Source organism: Malania oleifera, chromosome 1 (assembly GCF_029873635.1).
Source record: "Malania oleifera isolate guangnan ecotype guangnan chromosome 1, ASM2987363v1, whole genome shotgun sequence".
Lineage (NCBI taxonomy): Eukaryota > Viridiplantae > Streptophyta > Magnoliopsida > Santalales > Ximeniaceae > Malania > Malania oleifera.
The window spans coordinates 35,728,408-35,748,383 of NC_080417.1; the positions used below are offsets into that span (position 1 = coordinate 35,728,408).

Sequence of the window (19,976 nt, forward strand, 5' to 3'; positions counted from 1 at the left end):
ATAGTAATTATTATATATTTAAGGACAATAATTATTCTAAAAAATAGTGAAAAAAATATAATAGTACTAATAATTACAATGATGATAATATTTATTACCATTAAAATAATAATAACAAATAGAACAGTAATAATAAAAAGGAAAATATTATTAGTATTTTAAGGAGTATGAAAAACAAAAACTAATAATAACAACAATCAAAAAATAATATTAACACACAAAAATATTATATAAAATAAAAAAATTAATAAAAATTAAATAATTATGATTTAGGAGTTTTTATAGAAAATGACTTATTTTAATTTTATTATAAAAACCATTAAAGAATGTCAAATATGGAAAGAAATTTAAACTAAAATCCTATGATCATTGCATATTACTAAACAAAATGGAGTAATTATATTTCAAAAATGATTTTATTATTATTTTGATTTTATTTCTTGCTTGATTTTTTATTTTATTTTAATTTTATTCAGCAAATCAGACGATATATATATATCTACGATGATGTTACGTTTGACCCTATAGTTCGATCGATCCGACTAACACTGTGGTTTCAACGGGTTGGTTTTGGTCCGGTTTTAAAATCATTTTCCCTCTGAGATTTTCCTTAAGTTTCTGGGTCCAAAAACTAAATGCTGTAGGTTCGGTTCCTTCTACGAACAGGCCTGATTTTCCTTTGCTTTTCTTCATTTCTACGGCATCTTTCATTCTTTGATTTGATCGAATCTATTGCTAGGAAGCAATTGCTTGCGAGTTTGAATCGCTACCCTTCCATTGGGTTTTACAAATTCGTCCGGAATTTGCGAGACCTCGATCTGAGTCCGAATTGAGCATTTCGAAGGAGGCAAATCTTCGTCCCCTTTGCGATGGCTGTCTCAACTATGGCATTATATGCTAGTTATTGATTCCTTGTAGATGATTATAACCCTCAATTAATAACAAAATTCCAAAAAAGAAGAAGAAGGTGAAATCCGACTCAAGGATCAAACATCCCTCTCGTTCGAATTCCTAGTCCCTCTCAAGTTCAAATCTCAAACCCTAGCTACGGTTCTCCTCCCAATCCGACACCATCTCCTCCTCCGCTGCTGAGGGCGGGCCAAACGCTGCTAGGGCTGTGTGTTTCTCTTCCCGTTCCGCTAGTTTAACTGCACGAAGAGGAGGCTGTTCTGGTGGAACGCAGCAACCAAGTGATTGCCTTTGATTCCAGATCCATACTGCCAGGCTCCTAAATTCAGCCACACCGTCCGGAAGAATCAAGGTAAAGAGTTTTCCCATCCCACTTTACAGTCGGCATCATTTCATTCTTGTCTCAAATCTTCTCTTATGCCGTGATTGTGTGCACTCTCATGGTCTCTCTCGCGAAAGAACAATTTAGGAGTTATATTTCCGTTTTTACATAACGAATACGGTTGAGATTCTGTTGTTTTATGGCAATTACGACCACATTTGTTGAACTGGCTGTTTCTTACTCCTTTTTTCTCTCCCACCTTGATTTAGCTTCGGTTAATTCTGATCTGAAAATGAGAGGTTGCAAAAGTTTCTAATGTTGCGTTGGGAGCTTGAAGTTTGAAACTTGGCTTTGTAATTATGTTGATTTTGAACAAAATGCTATTTTGTATGGATCCAAATCTAAGCCTCAAATTCTATGCCGCTGTTGCCCCAGAGGCAGCAAGTATTGCAAGTTATCAGGCTTTGATATTTACGAGGCATTTTAGTTCTTAAAGTTAATTCAAGCTATATTTTTAATGGAAAGGCGTAAGGGTGTTCAGGACTCAGAACTGGGGTATATCAGACCAGTGTATATTCAAATTTGAAATGTACCCTCGAACTTTGTTGATTATCCTTTATTCCCTGGGACCCCGACTTGCAAGTACTTTTCCTTCAAAAAAATTTTTGTAAGTGTTTTTATATATGTTAATTCATTCATTTAATTGACTTTTAATACCCACCTGGTTTAGGATATTACCTGCTCAAGAATCCTATTCCTTGGAATGAGATGCCATTCTGGGATTCTAATTATGGAAAAAATAAATGGGAATGTTTCATGGACATAATGAATTCATAGGAAATCCAAGATGCCTACCATGTAGGATTCTTGGGATGAACCAAATGCATGCATGAAAAACTTCCAACTCCCATTTCTGGAATCATCATTCATCAATGATTTCCTGAACCCGAAGAACTAGTGAGTACATGTCATGAAACTTCATTAACTTGATGATTATTAATGGAATTTTATATAAAATAAGTTCATTTGTTCCTCTTATATTTTTGGGAAAATATAGCTATTGTGAGATCTTATTGTTTACTTGATTTATTTGAGGTTATTCTGCCATATCCTATTATTTTTGTTCAGACACATAGAGAGATGGATCCTGATTCAGTTCGATCAAAACTATCTAATTTAGCATTTGGAAATGTCATGGCTGCAGCTGCTCGTGATTATCAAAAGGTGCGCCCTTTTGTTTCTCTCTTTGATATTCTTTGTGTGTGTATCACAACTATATATTTATGATAAATATATTGTGATACCCCAATTCTGCATTTAACATTGGTTGTGAAGGGAAGACTTGTATTATAGGCAAGCTTGGCAACCCAAGTAGGCAACTAATGAGTAACATAAAGCATTTTAGAGTTTGATTACAAATAAAAAAAGCATTTAGAGGTTGTCCAACATGTTCTTGGGCTAGGGCTTTTGACACAGGGTATTGCATATATATATATTTATTTATTTATTTTTTTATGTATGTATACATATGTATTACATCCACTGCCTTTGTTTCTTGAATCTTAGTAGGGACTTTACTAGTTCATCAAAAGATTTTGCTATCTCAGGAATTTCTGACAGATCTGCTTTTGTTATGTAATTCAACAAATGGATCTGGCATTTTAATATGGGTGAAGTGGGAAAGACATCGTGGGTAACAGTGTAACACATTAAAGGTGTCAAAAACGAACATTTGTAGTGTCATTTTTATGTTATAGATAGATGAAGTTGATTTGAATATTATTATTTTTTTAAATTTTTTTTATTTTTAGAAACGAAGAATTCTACTAAAGGAAGAAAGAAAGATTACAATAGAGAAAACAGAAAAAAAAGAAAAAGAAAAAAACCAGATAGAAGAAGATATACAACAAAAACAACAAAAAAACCAAGCCTTAAGTCTCACTAAGCAAAAAGTAAATACAAGACAAGTCAATAAAATAAAATCAGCCAATCCTGCTGCAATTCATCCAAAGAAACATGGCAGAATACTCCTTGCCGAACGCCAAAGTGACGCCAAAAAGACCATTGCTCCAAAGCTTATCACTGGAAGTGGCAACACCTTTAAAGATTATGGCATTTCTTTCCAACCAAATGCACCAAATAATAGCCTGGAAATTTGAAATACTGTTTTTGTATTAGGAAATGCTAATTTAGTTTGTATACATGTAATGATATTTCAAATATTCAGTTGTTTTGTGTAGATTTTCAAAGCATTGTCATCACTCTTCTTTGTAGGGAACCACTATTATTTTTTTTCCCGATGAAAGAAGGAATTTCATTAAGGGGGCAAAAAGACACTGTTTGGAAGACTAGATATCCTCCTAAAACATAAAAGAGAAGAACACCAAATGCCCTAGAAAAAATGCGAATGCAGCACAATTCAACAATCCATTAGCACTCTTACTGCTTCCAAATCCTCTAAAATAGGTATGCAAAAGAGTCCATATAAACCCAATTATGGATTATTTTCTCTCTCCTCTGTTTCTTCTCTCTCCATATCCCTCTCCTCATGTCACTTCTCGACTTTTTTATGTTTCTGTTCTTCGCTTCCATTCTTTTTCTTCTTCTTACTTTTTCTATCCCCCCATATTTCTCTTTGTATTTTTTCCTTCTCGTCTCTTTATCTTTCTTCTTACCCAATCCTCTTTCTCCTAGTTTCACTTTTTTATTTCTAAATCATGCAAAAAATTACTTGTTCTAAACAAGCAATTATAATTACAAAAAATAAAAACATCAAATAGATAAATCTTCTTTACTTTTCCTGAAATGACATCAAAGTAATCAGGGTGTTTATGATATAAATAAGGTACCAGATGCTCCTTTTCCAACAACCTCTCCTGCCTTGTAACGACCACCCTGCCCTAGTTCTTTGACTTAGAATCATACCAATGGGGCTTTGAGCTCGTAAGTGCAATAAACTCCACAATGGTCTATTGGTAATGTTTGAGGCCTACTCCTAGCCTGTGACTCTGTGGTTGGAACATATTTGTAACTACCAAACCACTATGCTAAAGAAGGTGTATAATCTCTACAAGGAAAAACAAGATTTATTTGTTAGACCTATTGAAAAATAAGTGAACATTAAAATTTTCATGTTTGATCTCCAAAACTAGTTCGTCAATGCTGAATGATTGTTAGTGTCAACACAAGTGTCAACATCTCGTGAAGAAACATAAACTTTACTTGAAAAGGAGCATGGTTATAAATAGCGGTAGCGGATAGCGTAACGTAACGGTAACGGGTGTAATCATAAGCGGGAGTAGCAGGTGTTACATAATTGAAAGTGAGTGTGACATTTGTGAATTTTTTTCAAGCATGCACAACCTTGTGCAAAGTATTTGCATGTTTTAAGCTTTTAACCCTTCTTATAAAAAAAGTTTTAGTGTATTTTGAAAAATTACATGTGTTTATGTATTTATACTTTATCATTATTCTTATGCATGATAAATAAAATACATTATTCATTCCATTAATTTATTAAACACATAAGACATACAATTATACGAATAATACAAATAGACAATGACTAGAAAAGAAAAGGAGGTTGAAGTTGAAAAATATAGAACATAAATATCAAATTGTTAATTTTACCAAAATAAAATATTTTCCTAACAAGTTAATATTTTCAAATTGTTAATTAATGCATCTCCTATGAGTATTTTAAAAAGTAGTAAATTTTGTATCATTATCATCCTCATTATAATCTTTTTCCTCTCTTGCTACATAGTATATTGAGAATGATTTATGGAAAAAAGGGAGGGGGGGGGGGGGGCAAAAATGAGAAGAAAAAGTAAAAAATAAAATAAATTTTTTTTGGGCATAACAGTCCTATAGCGGTTTTGTAACTGCTGTAGCAGCCTTTAAGTTACGGTCGTGGTCCATAGGGGCCGTGATTTTTCTTCTCACCGACTTCGCGGCGTGTAACGGATTGGAAACCCAAAAAATCGTTACCTAACGAAGTTACGTAATGGTCGCGACCATTATTTAAAACCATGAAAAGGAGAGACCCCTTACCACATTATGAACCTAAGGTTTGTGAAATAAATCAATTGGAAGGTCTAAACATTCAAGATCTAAAATCTATAGGGAACTTGACTTGGTCAACTTAAATTACCAAACACAAAACGCCAAACACCTCCCATCAGTTATCAACTTATCATAAGCTCTAACAATCTGGCAAGGAGTAAGATAAGAGGGCCCATAACCCAACTGGTAACATTTGAGGCCTAATCCCAGCATATGACTTAGAGGTTGGAACATTTTTGTAACCACCAAACCACTATGCGAATAAGAAGGCATTTAATGCCTACGAGGCAAAACAAGATTTATCTGTTAGACCTGCTGACAAATAAAGCCATTCAAGTGAACATTAAAGTCCTCATGTTTGATCTCCAAAACTAGTTTGTCAATGCTGAGTGACTGGCAGTTTCAACAACATATGTCAACATAACATCAACTTTACTTGAAAAGGAGAGACCCCTCACCACATTATCAACCAAAGGTTTATGAAACAAATTTATTGGAAGGATTAAACATTCAGGATCTAAAATCTAAGCTGACTGGGTCAACCTAAATACCCAAACACAAAACACCAAACACCTCCTGTCAGGTATTATAAACTCATCATAAGCTCTAAAAATTTGGCAAGTGGTAAGATTAGAGGGCCCATAACCCATCCTTTCGTATGCAAAGGCCTCACAGGTAGCTCCCTTGTAGGGAGATCAATGTCTGAAAAAGAGATAGTTGAAGCTTTCTTTGACATGAGAAGGTGCGCTACATCATCTGGTGAGGCATTTAGTGGAATCTGAATTTGATTTAGGGTTTGGACTAGGCAAAATTACCAAGACCAAATCTACTATTAGTCTTAGACCTACAAGCTACCTTCCAACTAAGTGATATCTGCTCTCCTCCACATCCAACCTATGAAAGTCCTTCATAATCCCCTCTAACTTGCTTGCCATCCCAACAAGAAAGACAATCTTGAATCAAAATAATATTTTCCCCGGGGGGGGGGGGAGGCGAGAGGGCTATTGGAGTGTGTGAGTTCTTTTGATTTTCATATTGGAGATTTTTTTTTTTGGGGGGGCGGGGGGTGGGCTCTCTTTGATTTTCGGATTTGCACAAGAAAGAAGGGACTTCGACATGGAAGGATCTTCGAAGTCCCTTTGAGAAAGCCCCTCTTTTCTCCGAGCATGGATTTTATTGTTAATTTAAAACATGATGAATTAAATTAAATAGCGTAATATCAATTAAATATATGAATTTAATTGCTAAGATTATCATTAACATCATAGCTGTCAAATTGAGATATGAATTGTGAATTGAACTTCCAATTTTGGGAATCGAGTATTGAATTGAATCATAAGATTCAGTAGAAATTTCCAGATATATTGATATACAAACAAGCGACACAATAGTAAAATACATTTAAGTTTTAACAATAAAAAAAATATGTTTCATGTGTATGCTTTCCCTAAACAAGTGAAAAGTAAGGCAATGAGTTGAGAAATAGTAATAGAAAAATGAACTTTATGCTGTTCAAGGGATGGGACAAGAAAAAATAATAAAAAACTGAACTTTGGTGGTTATCAACAATTAAAGAAAAAATATTTCATGCATATTCTTTTTCGAATTAAAAAGAAAAGATACAATTAACTTAAACAATGATAATAATTGAACAAAAGCAGCTTTTAAATCTTTAAAAAAAAAAACAATGAAACATGGGTACCACCTTAGCCAGTGAGTGTTCTTCCTCTTCTTCTCAATTACAAAAAATTATACTCTTCCAAGAGTGAAGAATGGTTTTGTGAGCAACATAAGACCAAAAATTCTATTTTCTCTCATTTCTTTAGCACAAAAATGACATAGACGAGGATGGAAGGTAATTGTATTTAAAAATAAAAGCAATACTAGTCAAGTCTGTCAATATATGATAGGTCTAGAATCGTGTGAATCAATGAGTTCAGATCGATTTGTTAGATTCACAAGTTGAATTGATAGATTTGGCAAAGATATATTTGTTTTTAGATCACTAGTAAGATTCTAATTGATTTGGTATGGAATTGATACAAATTGTATGAATCGAATCGTGAATTGTAAAATCTTAACAACTTTGTTAACATAAATTAAAATTTTGATATATGTATTATGCTAAGCACCTATAATAATATTATTTATAGCAATGTCTTAAAAGGCAAAGGCGTAAGGTGAGATGTTTTAATCCTTAAGAGGCGAGGCGTAAGCCTTTTTGAGAATTTTTTTTTTAGATAAAAATATGTTAAATAAATTATATATATTTAAAACAAAGTAAAATTTAAAAAATCACAAATATAATGTAAAAAAGAAAAGCTAGATGTACTTTGCAAAATAACTAGTTGGCCATTCAAAAATTGCTAACTTGAATACATGACATAAATCATGACAGGAGATAGCAATACTATTACAAAATTCAAAATATTTTCATGATGTAAGATACAACTCTCAGTTATTTTGGAAAGGTTGAGGTTCAAGAGTTTTAGAAATAAACTCATATTATGACATTCCTTTTATACAAACATGTAGTTAAAATTTTATAGCCAATCCTAACTTGAAAATCACACACCCAAAATGTGTGAGCCTTAACTAAAAAGGAGCAAAAGGCATGTTTTTTTTTTGGTAAAAATGCATAAGCCTCGGCATGTAATGCGTTAGCCTTTTTGGAATTTGGTATTTTTGATTGAGCGTCAAGGTGTTTTAGGCATGCCTTGCCTTGAGGCGAGCCTCAATTGAGTCCTTTAAAACACTGATTTATACTATAATAATAATATAGATTCATACAACACTTATAATAAGAATGAATATCTAACACTTGTTATTTTATTACACTTATGGTAAACTTTTATTTTTACATACAACCGAACAGCACTTATGATTTTCAGTGTTCTCTTTTTTTAATTCAACTCTTTTTCAGGAAAAAAAAATGCTTCTTCATAAGTGGTTCAAAATGATCCCTTAGCAACTATAGGATCCCAAAATGTGAAGACCGAGAATTTCATCCTTGAAGAACCCTTAAGATTTTTAAGTTAAAGACCAACTCTGAATCGTTCAGCCAACTAATGAAGCATGCTCAGAAACCCTAGCCAACTTCTAATTAAAAGTCGCAACCCATTCTTACCCATATCAAAATCCTCAGGCTAGAAACCTTTACAAAATTCTGAAGTGTAAGAATATGGCTTCTTGATATTAATCACTGGTTACCTTTTCTGGTTTTGTGGCTGGGTCACTAATTACTACCTGTCAGTCACTAAACTCCATTTGTTCTAACAAAAAAATGGAATTAGGATGTTGGCTGAGGTTTGTTTCTTAATGTTTTTGATGATCTGGTATGGGTTGAATGATGTGTTAAACACCCCATTTTTTGGAAATAAGTGACAACCCATCTCAAGTGTTCGAAGTCACTTTTTACAATCTTGGAACATCTTTTGTCTTTAGCTAAAAACTTACTTAAAATGGAGTTCATTAGATAAATTTTTGGCAATGGTATACTTTTCTTTGGGATTAAAACAAAGGAAAAAAAAATATTTTTTCATGATGTTTTACGCTTTTAAAAGGTTCTGTATAATGGTTAATGTTGGTATAATTTAGTTAAATATTTCCTTGTGCTGCAACAATCTGTAGGCTGCAATTTACATTAAAATTATTAATTTTTTCAGCTTGTAGCAACTAGCAACCTGTATCTTTATGCAACTTGTGTGGTGTTCCATCGTTCTGTTTGTCGATCTTAACAGGAATTGCTAACTCAAGAGAAGACACAAGCATCCGCTTCAACTAATCAGGAGGTTGATCTGGATGAGTTGCTGGAGGTAAATTAGTGCTTTGAGATTGCTTTTATGGATTATTTATTAATTTATTTATTTTTTTTCCGTCATGTGATTTTAATTGCATTTGGTTCATGCCAGGACCCTGAACTGGAAAAATTGCACGCAGAAAGGATTGCGGCCCTGAAGGTCAGAAACTGAAGATTTCTAGATGTTCCCATCTGCAGTTTATCATTTAATATAAAATTTAAGTTTTCCATATAAACCATAAGGTAGGATTTTAATTGAACAGAAAGAAGTTGAGAAACGACAAGCATTAAAGAAGCAAGGGCATGGAGAGTACAGAGAAGTAACAGAGGGCGACTTTTTGGGTGAAGTCACTGGGAGTGAAAAAGTGATTTGTCACTTCCATCATCGGGAATTTTACCGTTGCAAGTAAACTTTTTCATTCTCTCTCTCTCTCTCTCTCATGCGCACGTGCACAAACACAGATTTTAATAATATCTTTAGCTTTTAGTTCTATTTTTTCTTTTTTGTCAAAGGTCTGTTTTCATATGCATGGACCCATTGTGCTTAATAGTTTCAGATTTAATTGAGTTTTAATGTCCAATATATATAATAGATGGTTCTACCAATTTGTTGAATTTTTTATGCTGTACCCCCCAACTTTCCATTTACCTTGAGACCTGAGTTGTTGACTAATAATAAAAAGTAGTGCTAAATAGACAAAAGACAGAGGAACACAACTAAATTTTAGAAGTTTGACTAAACTCTGTGTTTGTGGTTTTGTTTGTACAAGTAGAGGGAGGTTACTAGTTCTCGTTTAGGTGGTTGTATTAGTTAATTACATGAATGATATGTTCGGTGTTTGTTGTGGGCATGTGCTTGAATTTCCTTCATCAAACCCTCAATCTTGAGGAGATTGAGATGGATGGCTGGATGCTTAATGGCTTAAGGATCTATGATGATCATCATGATAAGACAAACTAAGCAAGATGGATACAGTCTTCACATGAGTGGTTCTAATGAGCTTGTGTACAAGTTTCCCTCAAATAAAATGGCAATCAACTTCAATGTGCTTTGTCCGCTTATGAAAGACAGGGTTGGAGGCAATATGAGTAGCGACTCGATTATCACACATCAAATCCATAGACTGAGAATGTGGAAAACCTAGTTCTTTTAACATGTTCTTCAACTACATAAGTTCACATGTAGTGTGCGCCATAGCCTTGTATTATGATTCAACACTCGACCTGGCCGCCATAGTTTGTTTCTTATTTTCCTAGACACCAAATTACCACCGACAAAGATACAATACCCGGTTGTGGATCTTTGGTGCAAAGGTGACTTGACCCAATCTGCATCTGTATATCCCTAAATATGAGCGTGACCCCGATCCTGATATAAGAGACCTCTCCTTGGTGCGCCTTTGAGATATCTCAAAATGTGAATTACTACATACTAGTGACTTGTTCTAGGGGAATTGAAAAACTGACTCACAACACTTGTTGTGAAGGATATATCTAGTTGGGTGACTCTGAGATAATTCAACTTCCCAACAAGTATCCTATACCGACTTGGGTTAGGCAAAAAATCACCCATATCTGGCACTATCTTCCTATTCGGATCCATGGGTGTATCAACATGTTTGTATCCTAACAGCTCCGTCTCATCTAAAAGATCAAGAACATACTTTCTTTGTGACAATACAATTCCTATACGAGATCTCGATACTTCTATGCCCAAGTACTTCAATGGTCCCAAGTCCTTGGTTTGAAACTTACTTTGCAGGAAAAACTTTAGGTCTTGGATGCCTCGATCATCATCAACAATGATCACAATGTCATCCACATACACAATAAGCAAAGTCCTGCCAGATGGAGTATGATGATAAAAAACAGAGTGATCTACTGCACATTGATGAAGGCCAAACTCAAGTACTACAACACTTAAACGGCCAAACCATGCCCTTGTAGATTGTTTTAATCCATACAATGATTTCTTAAGTCAACATACTGAGCTTGATTCCGCTTGAGCAACAAACCCAGGTCGTTGTTCCATAAATACCACCCCCTCATGAAGATCACCCTATAGGAAAGCATTCTTCACATCTAACTAATGTGGAGGCCAATGACAAGTGGTGGCTAAAGAAATGAACAAAAGTATTGAGGCAAGTTTAGCAATCAGAGAGAATGTGCCCAAAAAATCCAAACCATATGCCTGAGTATACCCTTTAGCAACAAGGAGGACATTCAAACGAGCCACAAAATCATCAGGATTGACTTTTACAGTGTAGACCTAGCGACAACCAACCATAGACTTATTAGGAGGAAGAGGTACCAAATCCCAAGTATCATTATCATGTAGTGCACGCATCTCTTCAACCATTGCTGTCCACCTAGAATGGGATAGGGCTTCAAAAACAGATTTTGGAAGTGCAATGAAAACAGAGTACTAACAAAATAGTAATAAAAGGATGACAAAAAATCATAACAAACAAAATTAGAGATTGGATGTTGGGTATAAGTGCGTTTACCTTTTTGAACAATTGTAGGAGGATCAACATCATGGGAAATAAGATCATTCGACAAGGGAACTAGAGGCACAAGATGGAGGAGGCACTTCTCCTTTGAGTCGCTGTGTGTATTCCTACAAATTGGGATGATCCAAGCGACGAGAGGGACCCAAATTGGATGAAGACACACAACCGAATATACGAGGAGGAAGGGAGAACAAAGGAGCCTTAGGGAAGATAACTTAATATGGGATTTTACTGGCAAGGAGAGAGAGTGACATTTGTTGATGAGGGAGCAAGCTGTGAGCACAACATCACCCCAAAAAATTGAGGACATTCTTGAAGTATGACTAACTTCAAGAATATTGATGTTTTTATGCTCTGCAACCCCATTTTGTTGTGGATCATATAAGAGCTAGTCATATAAGTATTGAATTGGGTATTGAAGTACTTTTTGGTAGTATCACTATGAAGTGCCTTGACTGTCATATCAAATTGAGTTTTTATTTGGGACAAAAGGCACAAAAGATATCAAACAATTCGGAACAATCTTTCATTGAATATCAAGTCACCCTAAAGTAGTCATCAACAAGTGTAACAAAGTACCGACACCCCAACTTTGATGTGACACGACTAGGGCCTCAAATATTGGAATGGACTAACATGAGAGGACTAACCACTCGTTTGTTGACCCGGAAAGCAAAGGGAACATGATGATGCTTGCCCAATTGACAAGACTCACACTCAAGATTAGACACAGAACTGAATTAGCTATTTCAACTTGTCCAAGGACGAATGATCAAGGCGACAATGGATTTGAAGTGGTATAGCTGCGACTATGCAAGCAATGGGCGGAAAAGGCGACTCAAAGTAGTAAAGTTCACGAGCTGCACATCTTGTGCCAATTGTATTTTTTGTCTTCAGATCCTAAATAACCACAAAATCAGGAAATAATATGACAGAACAATTTAGTGACTTGTAACCTTACTAACTGACAATGAGATTGAAATGAGATTTAGGAATATATAAAGCAGACGAAAGAGAGATGGAAGGAGTAGGATTTACTATTCCTATCACCTTAAAACAATAGTGGACCGATCAGCAAGGGTAGCTTAAGGTAGATTTTAGGATATTGGAGATCTAAAAAGAAGTTGGTTGCACAGATTATTTGGTCAGTGGCAGCAAGATCGATAACCCAAGGACTAGTAGGAAGGATACCAGATGACATACAAACTGTAGGATTACTTTTCAGGGCAAAAGAAGCAATGTGAGAAGATGCTTGTTGAGATGACTGATACTGTATAAACCTTCAATACTCCTCTGATACAGTCATAGTACGTGGTTCACTCAAACAAGTGATTAGTGAAGGAACCATACTTTTGGGATTTGAAACTCCCTCCCAACATTCACAAACTCATACCAATGAGTCGATGACCATAAGATTAATTGTTGGAACAATTGGAACTACCACCAAGGTGACCAACCAAGAACAAGTCACAAATAAATCAGTGCAAGACTGTCACAGCACCAAGAAACTCAGAGACAGCCCCCCGAAAGCAACTCACAGCACTGAAACCATTGGAGAAGTGAACCATTGAAACTACCATGGAGAAATCACCAACTTATTTAACACTGCCATAACCTCACAAAAAACAGCTTATGAGCATTGTCACTGCTCCAAGAAAGTCACCAATGACTGTTACTAACACTGAACAACAACTGGCGAATTACCATGACTGCATGGTTAAACAAAGATGGGATCTTTGAGCAAAACACATGACCAACAGCTTGATATTTTGATACATGGAAGGAATTAGTTCATTGAATAAAAAAACACAGCAAATCCCAGTGTTTCAGACTCAATAAACTCAATAACCATTGTAAACTGCTTCACGAATTATCAAACAACCATCTCTTGGGTGCTGCACTTGAGCAATTAAAAAAGGTGAGATCTTTGGGCAAAAATAATCATGAAAAACTCCAAAAAGGTTTTAACAGAGAGATTGGATCACTGTTGGATCATTTCGGGTCAAAACCATGCCTGAAAGTGGCTTCACGCGCTGGCGCATGGGGTCGGCCCTGGCAGCCTTCGTCCAGCGCATGAGGGTGCACGAGACACTGCTTGGAGGTGAGGTTTCAGTGGGGGGCAGATCGGCAGTGTCTCTGGGTGACTATGGTGTTGGTTTTGACAAATCTATAGTGGATTTGTATGTTCTCAAACTGGCAGTTTTGCCCAGGAAATTCCACTGACTGGTCTGACTTTCTGCTGCTGCTGGCTGTTTTCTAGGGTTATAGTATCGCTGAAAAATCTTCTATGATGATAGACATGCGGCGGATTTTGGGTGTTGGGCTTCAGTTTGATGGTGGTGGTAACACTTAGGGTTTAGGTTTGAGAATCATGCTTCCATACTGTGTTGAATAATTGGGTAAAATGGAAGACCTAGACTCCATGATAGGTCTCTCCCTCTATTTATAATATATATGTTAAGTACAATGGTAATGACCAGAATGCCCTTACTAACATACATTTATTACAAACCAAACTTAACAATTAATAATAATGCTAAATGACTGAATAACCATTAATATATATATATATATATATATATATATATATATATATATATATAGTATTTTACTGTAATATAAATTAATAATTTGCTTGAAGTATCACAACTTAGAAGTTTATGAGGGTTGATTTTATCAAGTTAGACGGAAGTATACATATTGACATATTGTTTTGGAAGACCCATGGCTTTCACCACAAGCAATAATATTGGTTATAAAAATGAAGATCATGGCAATGGTTGTAGATTTATAGATGTAGTTGCTTGGGCCATTAGAAAATAATTGATTAGTGTGAAATTTATGATTCATGCCAATTAAAGATATCCAGTCTTAGGCTATATGAGATACGTTTGGCTGTTCCTCAATCTGAATGCTGGCAGGCCCTCAAAGCACAATCCGCATTGACAATACAAGATCCTATAGGATTAGTCAGTATATCTCAATGCCAATTCAAAATTTTGCGAAAAGAATTGAAGAATCATGGCTAAAATCAATCTATTGTGGTTCTAGAAGATGCAAGAGAATTTAGTTGTCTCCCAAATTCTTGATGCAATAGAATTTGCAAAAATCAATTTATCATTCATGATGCTTTTTCTCCCAACCTGTCCATTGTCTAGATAGTGAGCATGGTGAGCCTGTTCTCTCACCTTCTTCCTAAACCCTATCACTTGAAATTTCTTTCTATTGCTGCCCTAACCCAGAAACCTAACCCTATTTCTCTTCTATCCACAGCAACCATCCAAACCTTCCTTTTTTTTTATGTCGACCAGAAATCCTTTTCAACTGCTAGAATACTTCCTCACCAATCACTCGTGTTCTCTAACTGTAAATCTTACTTGGTCGTAAGAGCGTGTTCGATCTCCACCAATGACAGCATACATAGCATCAACAGACCATCTTGCCAACCACCAACTGCTTTTCAGTATTCTCTCGTGGAAACTCTTCCTTGGTCGTTTTGACCTCCACCAGCATGCAACGTCAGCAACAACATCATACATAGCATCTTCTAACCATCTCGTTGACCACCATTGTGTAGTAATGATTGATAATATCAACGAGTGAGACTTAGCAGTTGAAGGCAACCCTAAACCCGACTAGTGATATGTTTCAGCAGGCGAAGGTCCTTCACAGCCTGAAAATTTGAGTTTGCCTCAAATTGGAAAAATTATTTCTTGAATGGGAGAGATCAATTGTTCGTTAAGTAATAAGTGGTTCTCATTTGCAGACAATGGGGAATTTCTCAAAATTTGGAACATTGGAATTAGACCTTTCATACCTTTCTAACAAGAGAGGAAAGGAGCTGGCTTTCTGAACAAGTATGGGCCATCCTATTTAAAAATTATTGGGTCCCTGGGCTAAGATTTTAAGAACATCGAATGGTTGAGAGCCAACAACTTTGGTCGTTTCTTACCTCCAGAAAAGATTACAAACAAAGGTGTAATGAAGATGGTTTGCATACTAGAAGAGAAGGAGGCAAGGGGATGGATAAGGTTCTTTGATATTGTCAAGGTTTTTGAAGAACACAAGCAAAACACAAGCTTTGACTCTAGGGAGGGGCTGAGAATATGCTGTCTAGATTGTGGATCAACAAATGTAGGAGTAAAGGTATGCGGATCAGGATTTTCGCGAGAACACAACCCGTTAGGAGTGTTGGGAAAATTACAGATTAGAAGGTAGGAAGGAACTTTGACAAAGATCAGCAGAGAGGAAGAAATTTCGGTGAAAGAAATTATGAAAGGAAAGAACCTGCACAAGGTAAGTTTAATCCCCCTTTAAATGGGAGGGGGGAGTGTTTAAGGGGAGATTTTAGAGACAATATCCAAAGATTTTCTCTCATAATTATAGAGATATTAGGAAACAATTAGAGATTTTGGGGGGTTGGAGCTTCCAATTGGGCTAGAAAAAAGACTAAACAAGTAAAGTGACCCTCAACCGAGGATATGGGGTTTTTTCTCCGTGGGCATTTAAAACATACATATATTAACGAATCTTTTTTCGTCACTCGGCATAAAGTGACGAGCCTAGCATCTTACTTCTTTCTTCGATTTGAGGCCATCTTCATTAGCACCAGATTCAATGGCTGGGTTCTTCCGATCCATGTCATTTGGCATACTAGCTTTGACGATTAGTCTGACTAAATAATTGGGCCAGAAAGAGTAAATCATATGGGTCCATTTTTTCTAGGCTTCAAAATAGAGTGTCCCAAGCCCTTGTACGGAAGAACTATATACAACTAGGCCTTGAAGACTGAGCTAGAGAATTTGGGTTTAGAGGAGGCCCATTCAAAATGCAAAATGGCTCAGGAACAATTAGAATAGGAGGCATCCAAGCTTTTTTCTAGTTCAGTGGGCAGGAGCCCTCCTCTTCTAGAGAACTTTTTTTTTTTGGGGGGATAGGAAGAAAGAGAACAAGAGGACATCTATGGTGCAATTGGAGGAACTACATTCAGGTGAAGAGGGAGAAGGGGAATAGGGAGGCTGAGGGAAGTTCAAAGAAGCAAAACATATTGAACTCCAAGGAGGAAAGGCAAGGCCAGTGATGGAAATGCAGTGAACTCCCTCTCGTATACTGAATAGATTGCATGAAGTCTATGAACGCACAAAATATGGAGGTAGGTCTTTTGGATAAGAGGAAGGGTAAACAAGTTGTGGAATTTAAGCGTCAAGACGAAGCTAATTTTGAATATGCAGAAGATGGTGAAGAGTCCTTATCATTTGAGTTCAAGGATGATAATTTGCCAATCAAAAAGCTGAGAGAAGGTCGAAGAAAAGAGTGCTGTATCTATAGAGAATCATATTGGTCTAGGTATGAGTAATTAGATTACAGAAGAGGTAAGGATTTCGGGTGGTACTTTTATACTCACAGCAACTACGAAATCCCAATCCTTTGATAAACTCATTCATTTACTTTTTGTTATTAAATTTTGAAGAGAAGACAAGCAAATTGGCAAACAACTCCAAGGAAGCAAAATTGGGGAGTGATGCTATTTTTGAAGGTATGCCATTTAATTCTATGTTTTTTGATACGAACTCTGAACTACCAAGCTGCCATAAGGAATCAGGGATTGAAGGAAATCTATTGATCATTGACCTTTCAGGGGATGAGAGAAGTAGGAGGCCCAAGAAATTCTTTGACAACATGGGTCTTAGCTTGATAGCTCCTTTGAGTGATTTGGTTAGGCTTAAGAAAGCGGATTGAGGGGAAAGGAAAAAAGCTAATAAATTAAGCAAGTAACTAATTAGATTAGCTTCCTCAGTGAACTAAAGGGGGTTGGTTTTTAGGGGGTCGATAGTGTCTCCAAATGAAGATTTTGGAATTTTAGAGGTTGTGGGGGGATTAAACAAAAGGAAGGTGGTCAAGGATTTGGTGAATAAAATCAACCTTGATATTTTGTTTCTTCAAGAGACAAAATTAGGCGAGATTAATTCCAATGTCTTTAAGATTATTTGAGATAATAGATTTAAAGAGTGGGTTTTTTTTTTTTCCCAATCTGTAAGAGCATCGGGAGGTCAGTTAGTGGCATGGTGCACTAGGTAAGCTACGTCTAAAGATGTCATTTTTGGTTCTCTCTTTGTCTTATTGAGCTTAGGGGTGTAGGGACTGGTGGTTTACCTCCTTTTGTGGTCCTACTCAACATTCCTTGCTTGGAGATTTTATCATAGATCTGGCTAGTCTGTACGGGCTTTGCAACTCGTGTTGAGTGGTAGGGGGTGTCTTTAATGTTATTAGAACCTTTAGGGAAAAGTTTGGGGGCTCTAGGGTGACTAGTTGCATGAGACTTTTTGACTCTTTTATTAGTGATTGTGGTCTTAGGGATATTCCTTTGAACAATGGCTGTTCTACTTGAGTGGCTTCTAGGGATAGATAGGCCTCCGCTCACATAGATAGATTCCATTAGTCCAACGACCTTTTCCTTAATATAGTTTAGGAGACTCTGGTTAGGCCCAATTTTGACCACTATTTGATTCTTTTTGGAGTCCAACCCTTATAAAGTGGGATCCAACTACGTGCAGATTTGAGAACATGTGGCTTATGCACCCTTCTTGTTGCGATTCTATTAGAACTTGGCGGAGAGAATGCCATGTTCGCAGTTGGGAGGGCTTTAAGTTGATGAGAAAGTTGAAATTTATTAAAGAAAAATTGAAAGTTTGGAACAAAGAAGTGTTTGGGGATATTAGGGGAAAGAAAAATGATATTTTGATGGAGATTAGTGGTTTTGATAGATTTTAGGAGTGTGGTTTATTAGGGGAGGAAGATAAGAGTTTGAAGGGTTCATCATAGTAATGATTTGGAGGTGCTACTTATGAGGGAGAAGAGGAGTTGGCGTCTAAAGTCTAGAATTAATTGGGTTAGAGAAGGGTTGTAATTCTAGGCTCTTCCATAGGGCCGCTAATGTGAGGAGGAAGAGCTTCATTAAGGGGTTGGAGTTTGATTCTGGGGATGTGGTGAGAGATCATAGTCATATCATGTAGAGGCGGAGGTTACAAATTTCTATAAAGGGTTGTATTGAGATGAGTTTAGGAACAGATTAATGATGGAGGGGTTGGATTGGAAACCTATTGGGGAAGAGATGGCTATGCGGTTGGAGAGACGGATTGATTTGTGGGAAATTAGGAGGGCTGTGTTTGATAAGGATAGGGACAAAGCACTAGGCCCAAACAGTTTCACTATGGCTGTTTTTCAAGATAATTGGGAAGTGGTCAAAGGGGTTGTCTTGAATTTTTTAAAGGAATTTCTTAGAGTGGAGAGGTGTGCAAGAGCATGAATTCTACTTTCAATGCCTTGATTCCTAAAAAGTAAAATGGGATAGGTCTTGAAAAGTAAGGGACTTTAGGCCTATTAGCTTGGTGACCAGTAGTTATAAGTTGCTAGGAAAGGTTCTTTCAAAAAGGATTAGATAGGTGTTGGGAGACATGGTGTCTTTGGCGCATTCTGCTTTTGTTAAAGATATGCAGATTTTAGATGCTGTTATGGTAGCCAATGAGGTGGTCGAGCATGTGAAGCGGAGGGACAAAAAAGGAGTGATTTTTAAACTGGATTTTGAAAAAGCTTATGATATGGTTAGCTGGGGTTTCTTGATGAATGTGCTCAAGAGAAAAGGATTTGGGAGTCTTTAGTGTAAGTAGATAGGAGCGTGGCTCAATTTTGCCAATATCTCAGTGATTGTTAGTGGTCAACCTAGGGATTGGTTTAACATCTTGAGGGGGTTGAGACAAGGGGATCCGTTATCCCCTTTCTTGTTCACTCTGGTTGTGGATGTCTTGAGCATGTTGGTATCCCATGCTCAGGATTAGAAATTATTAGTGGTATATCTATAGGGAAAAAGGAAGTGGAGGCGTCTCAACTTTAGTTCGCAGTTGATACCATCTTTTTTCTTGAGAATGATGCAGCGAATTTTGTAAGATTATTGTGTTGCTTAGAATTTTAAAGAGAATTTCGGGCTTAAAAATTATCTTGTCTAAGAGTGGCCTAGCGGGTATCAATTTGTGCAGGCTAGTATGCCATGCTTAGGATTTGAGAATTATTAGCGGTCTTTATATAGGAAGAGAGGAAGTGGAGGTGTCTCATCTTCAGTACACAGATACCATTTTTTTTTTCTTGAGATTGATGCAACAAAATTTCATAAGATTGTTGTGTTTCTTAGAATTTTTGAGAGATCGGGCTTGAAAATCAACTTGTCTAAGAGTAGCCTAGCGGGTGTCAATCTCTGTAGTAGAGATTTTGAGACTCTTAGATCTTTAGCAGGTTGTGAATCTATTTCTTGGTCATTTTTATATCTTGGTCTTCCTCTTGGGTGGGAATCCTCTGACTGATACTTTTTGGGATT

At 36.3% G+C, this 19,976-nt stretch overlaps 1 protein-coding gene across 1 annotated transcript in view; it reads left to right on the plus strand.

Moving 5' to 3' along the window:
* The first annotated feature begins 518 nt into the window (after nucleotides 1-518).
* LOC131160499 (thioredoxin domain-containing protein PLP3B-like) overlaps nucleotides 519-19,976 on the plus strand; it is a 28,295-nt gene continuing 8,837 nt past the window's right edge. Inside the window, exons 1-5 of the mRNA XM_058116265.1 lie at nucleotides 519-1,261; nucleotides 2,360-2,455; nucleotides 9,037-9,111; nucleotides 9,208-9,255; nucleotides 9,359-9,501. Of these exons, the coding sequence (XP_057972248.1) occupies nucleotides 2,372-2,455; nucleotides 9,037-9,111; nucleotides 9,208-9,255; nucleotides 9,359-9,501 (350 nt within the window). The 5' untranslated portion in view covers nucleotides 519-1,261; nucleotides 2,360-2,371. The remainder of the gene's footprint in view (nucleotides 1,262-2,359; nucleotides 2,456-9,036; nucleotides 9,112-9,207; nucleotides 9,256-9,358; nucleotides 9,502-19,976) is intronic.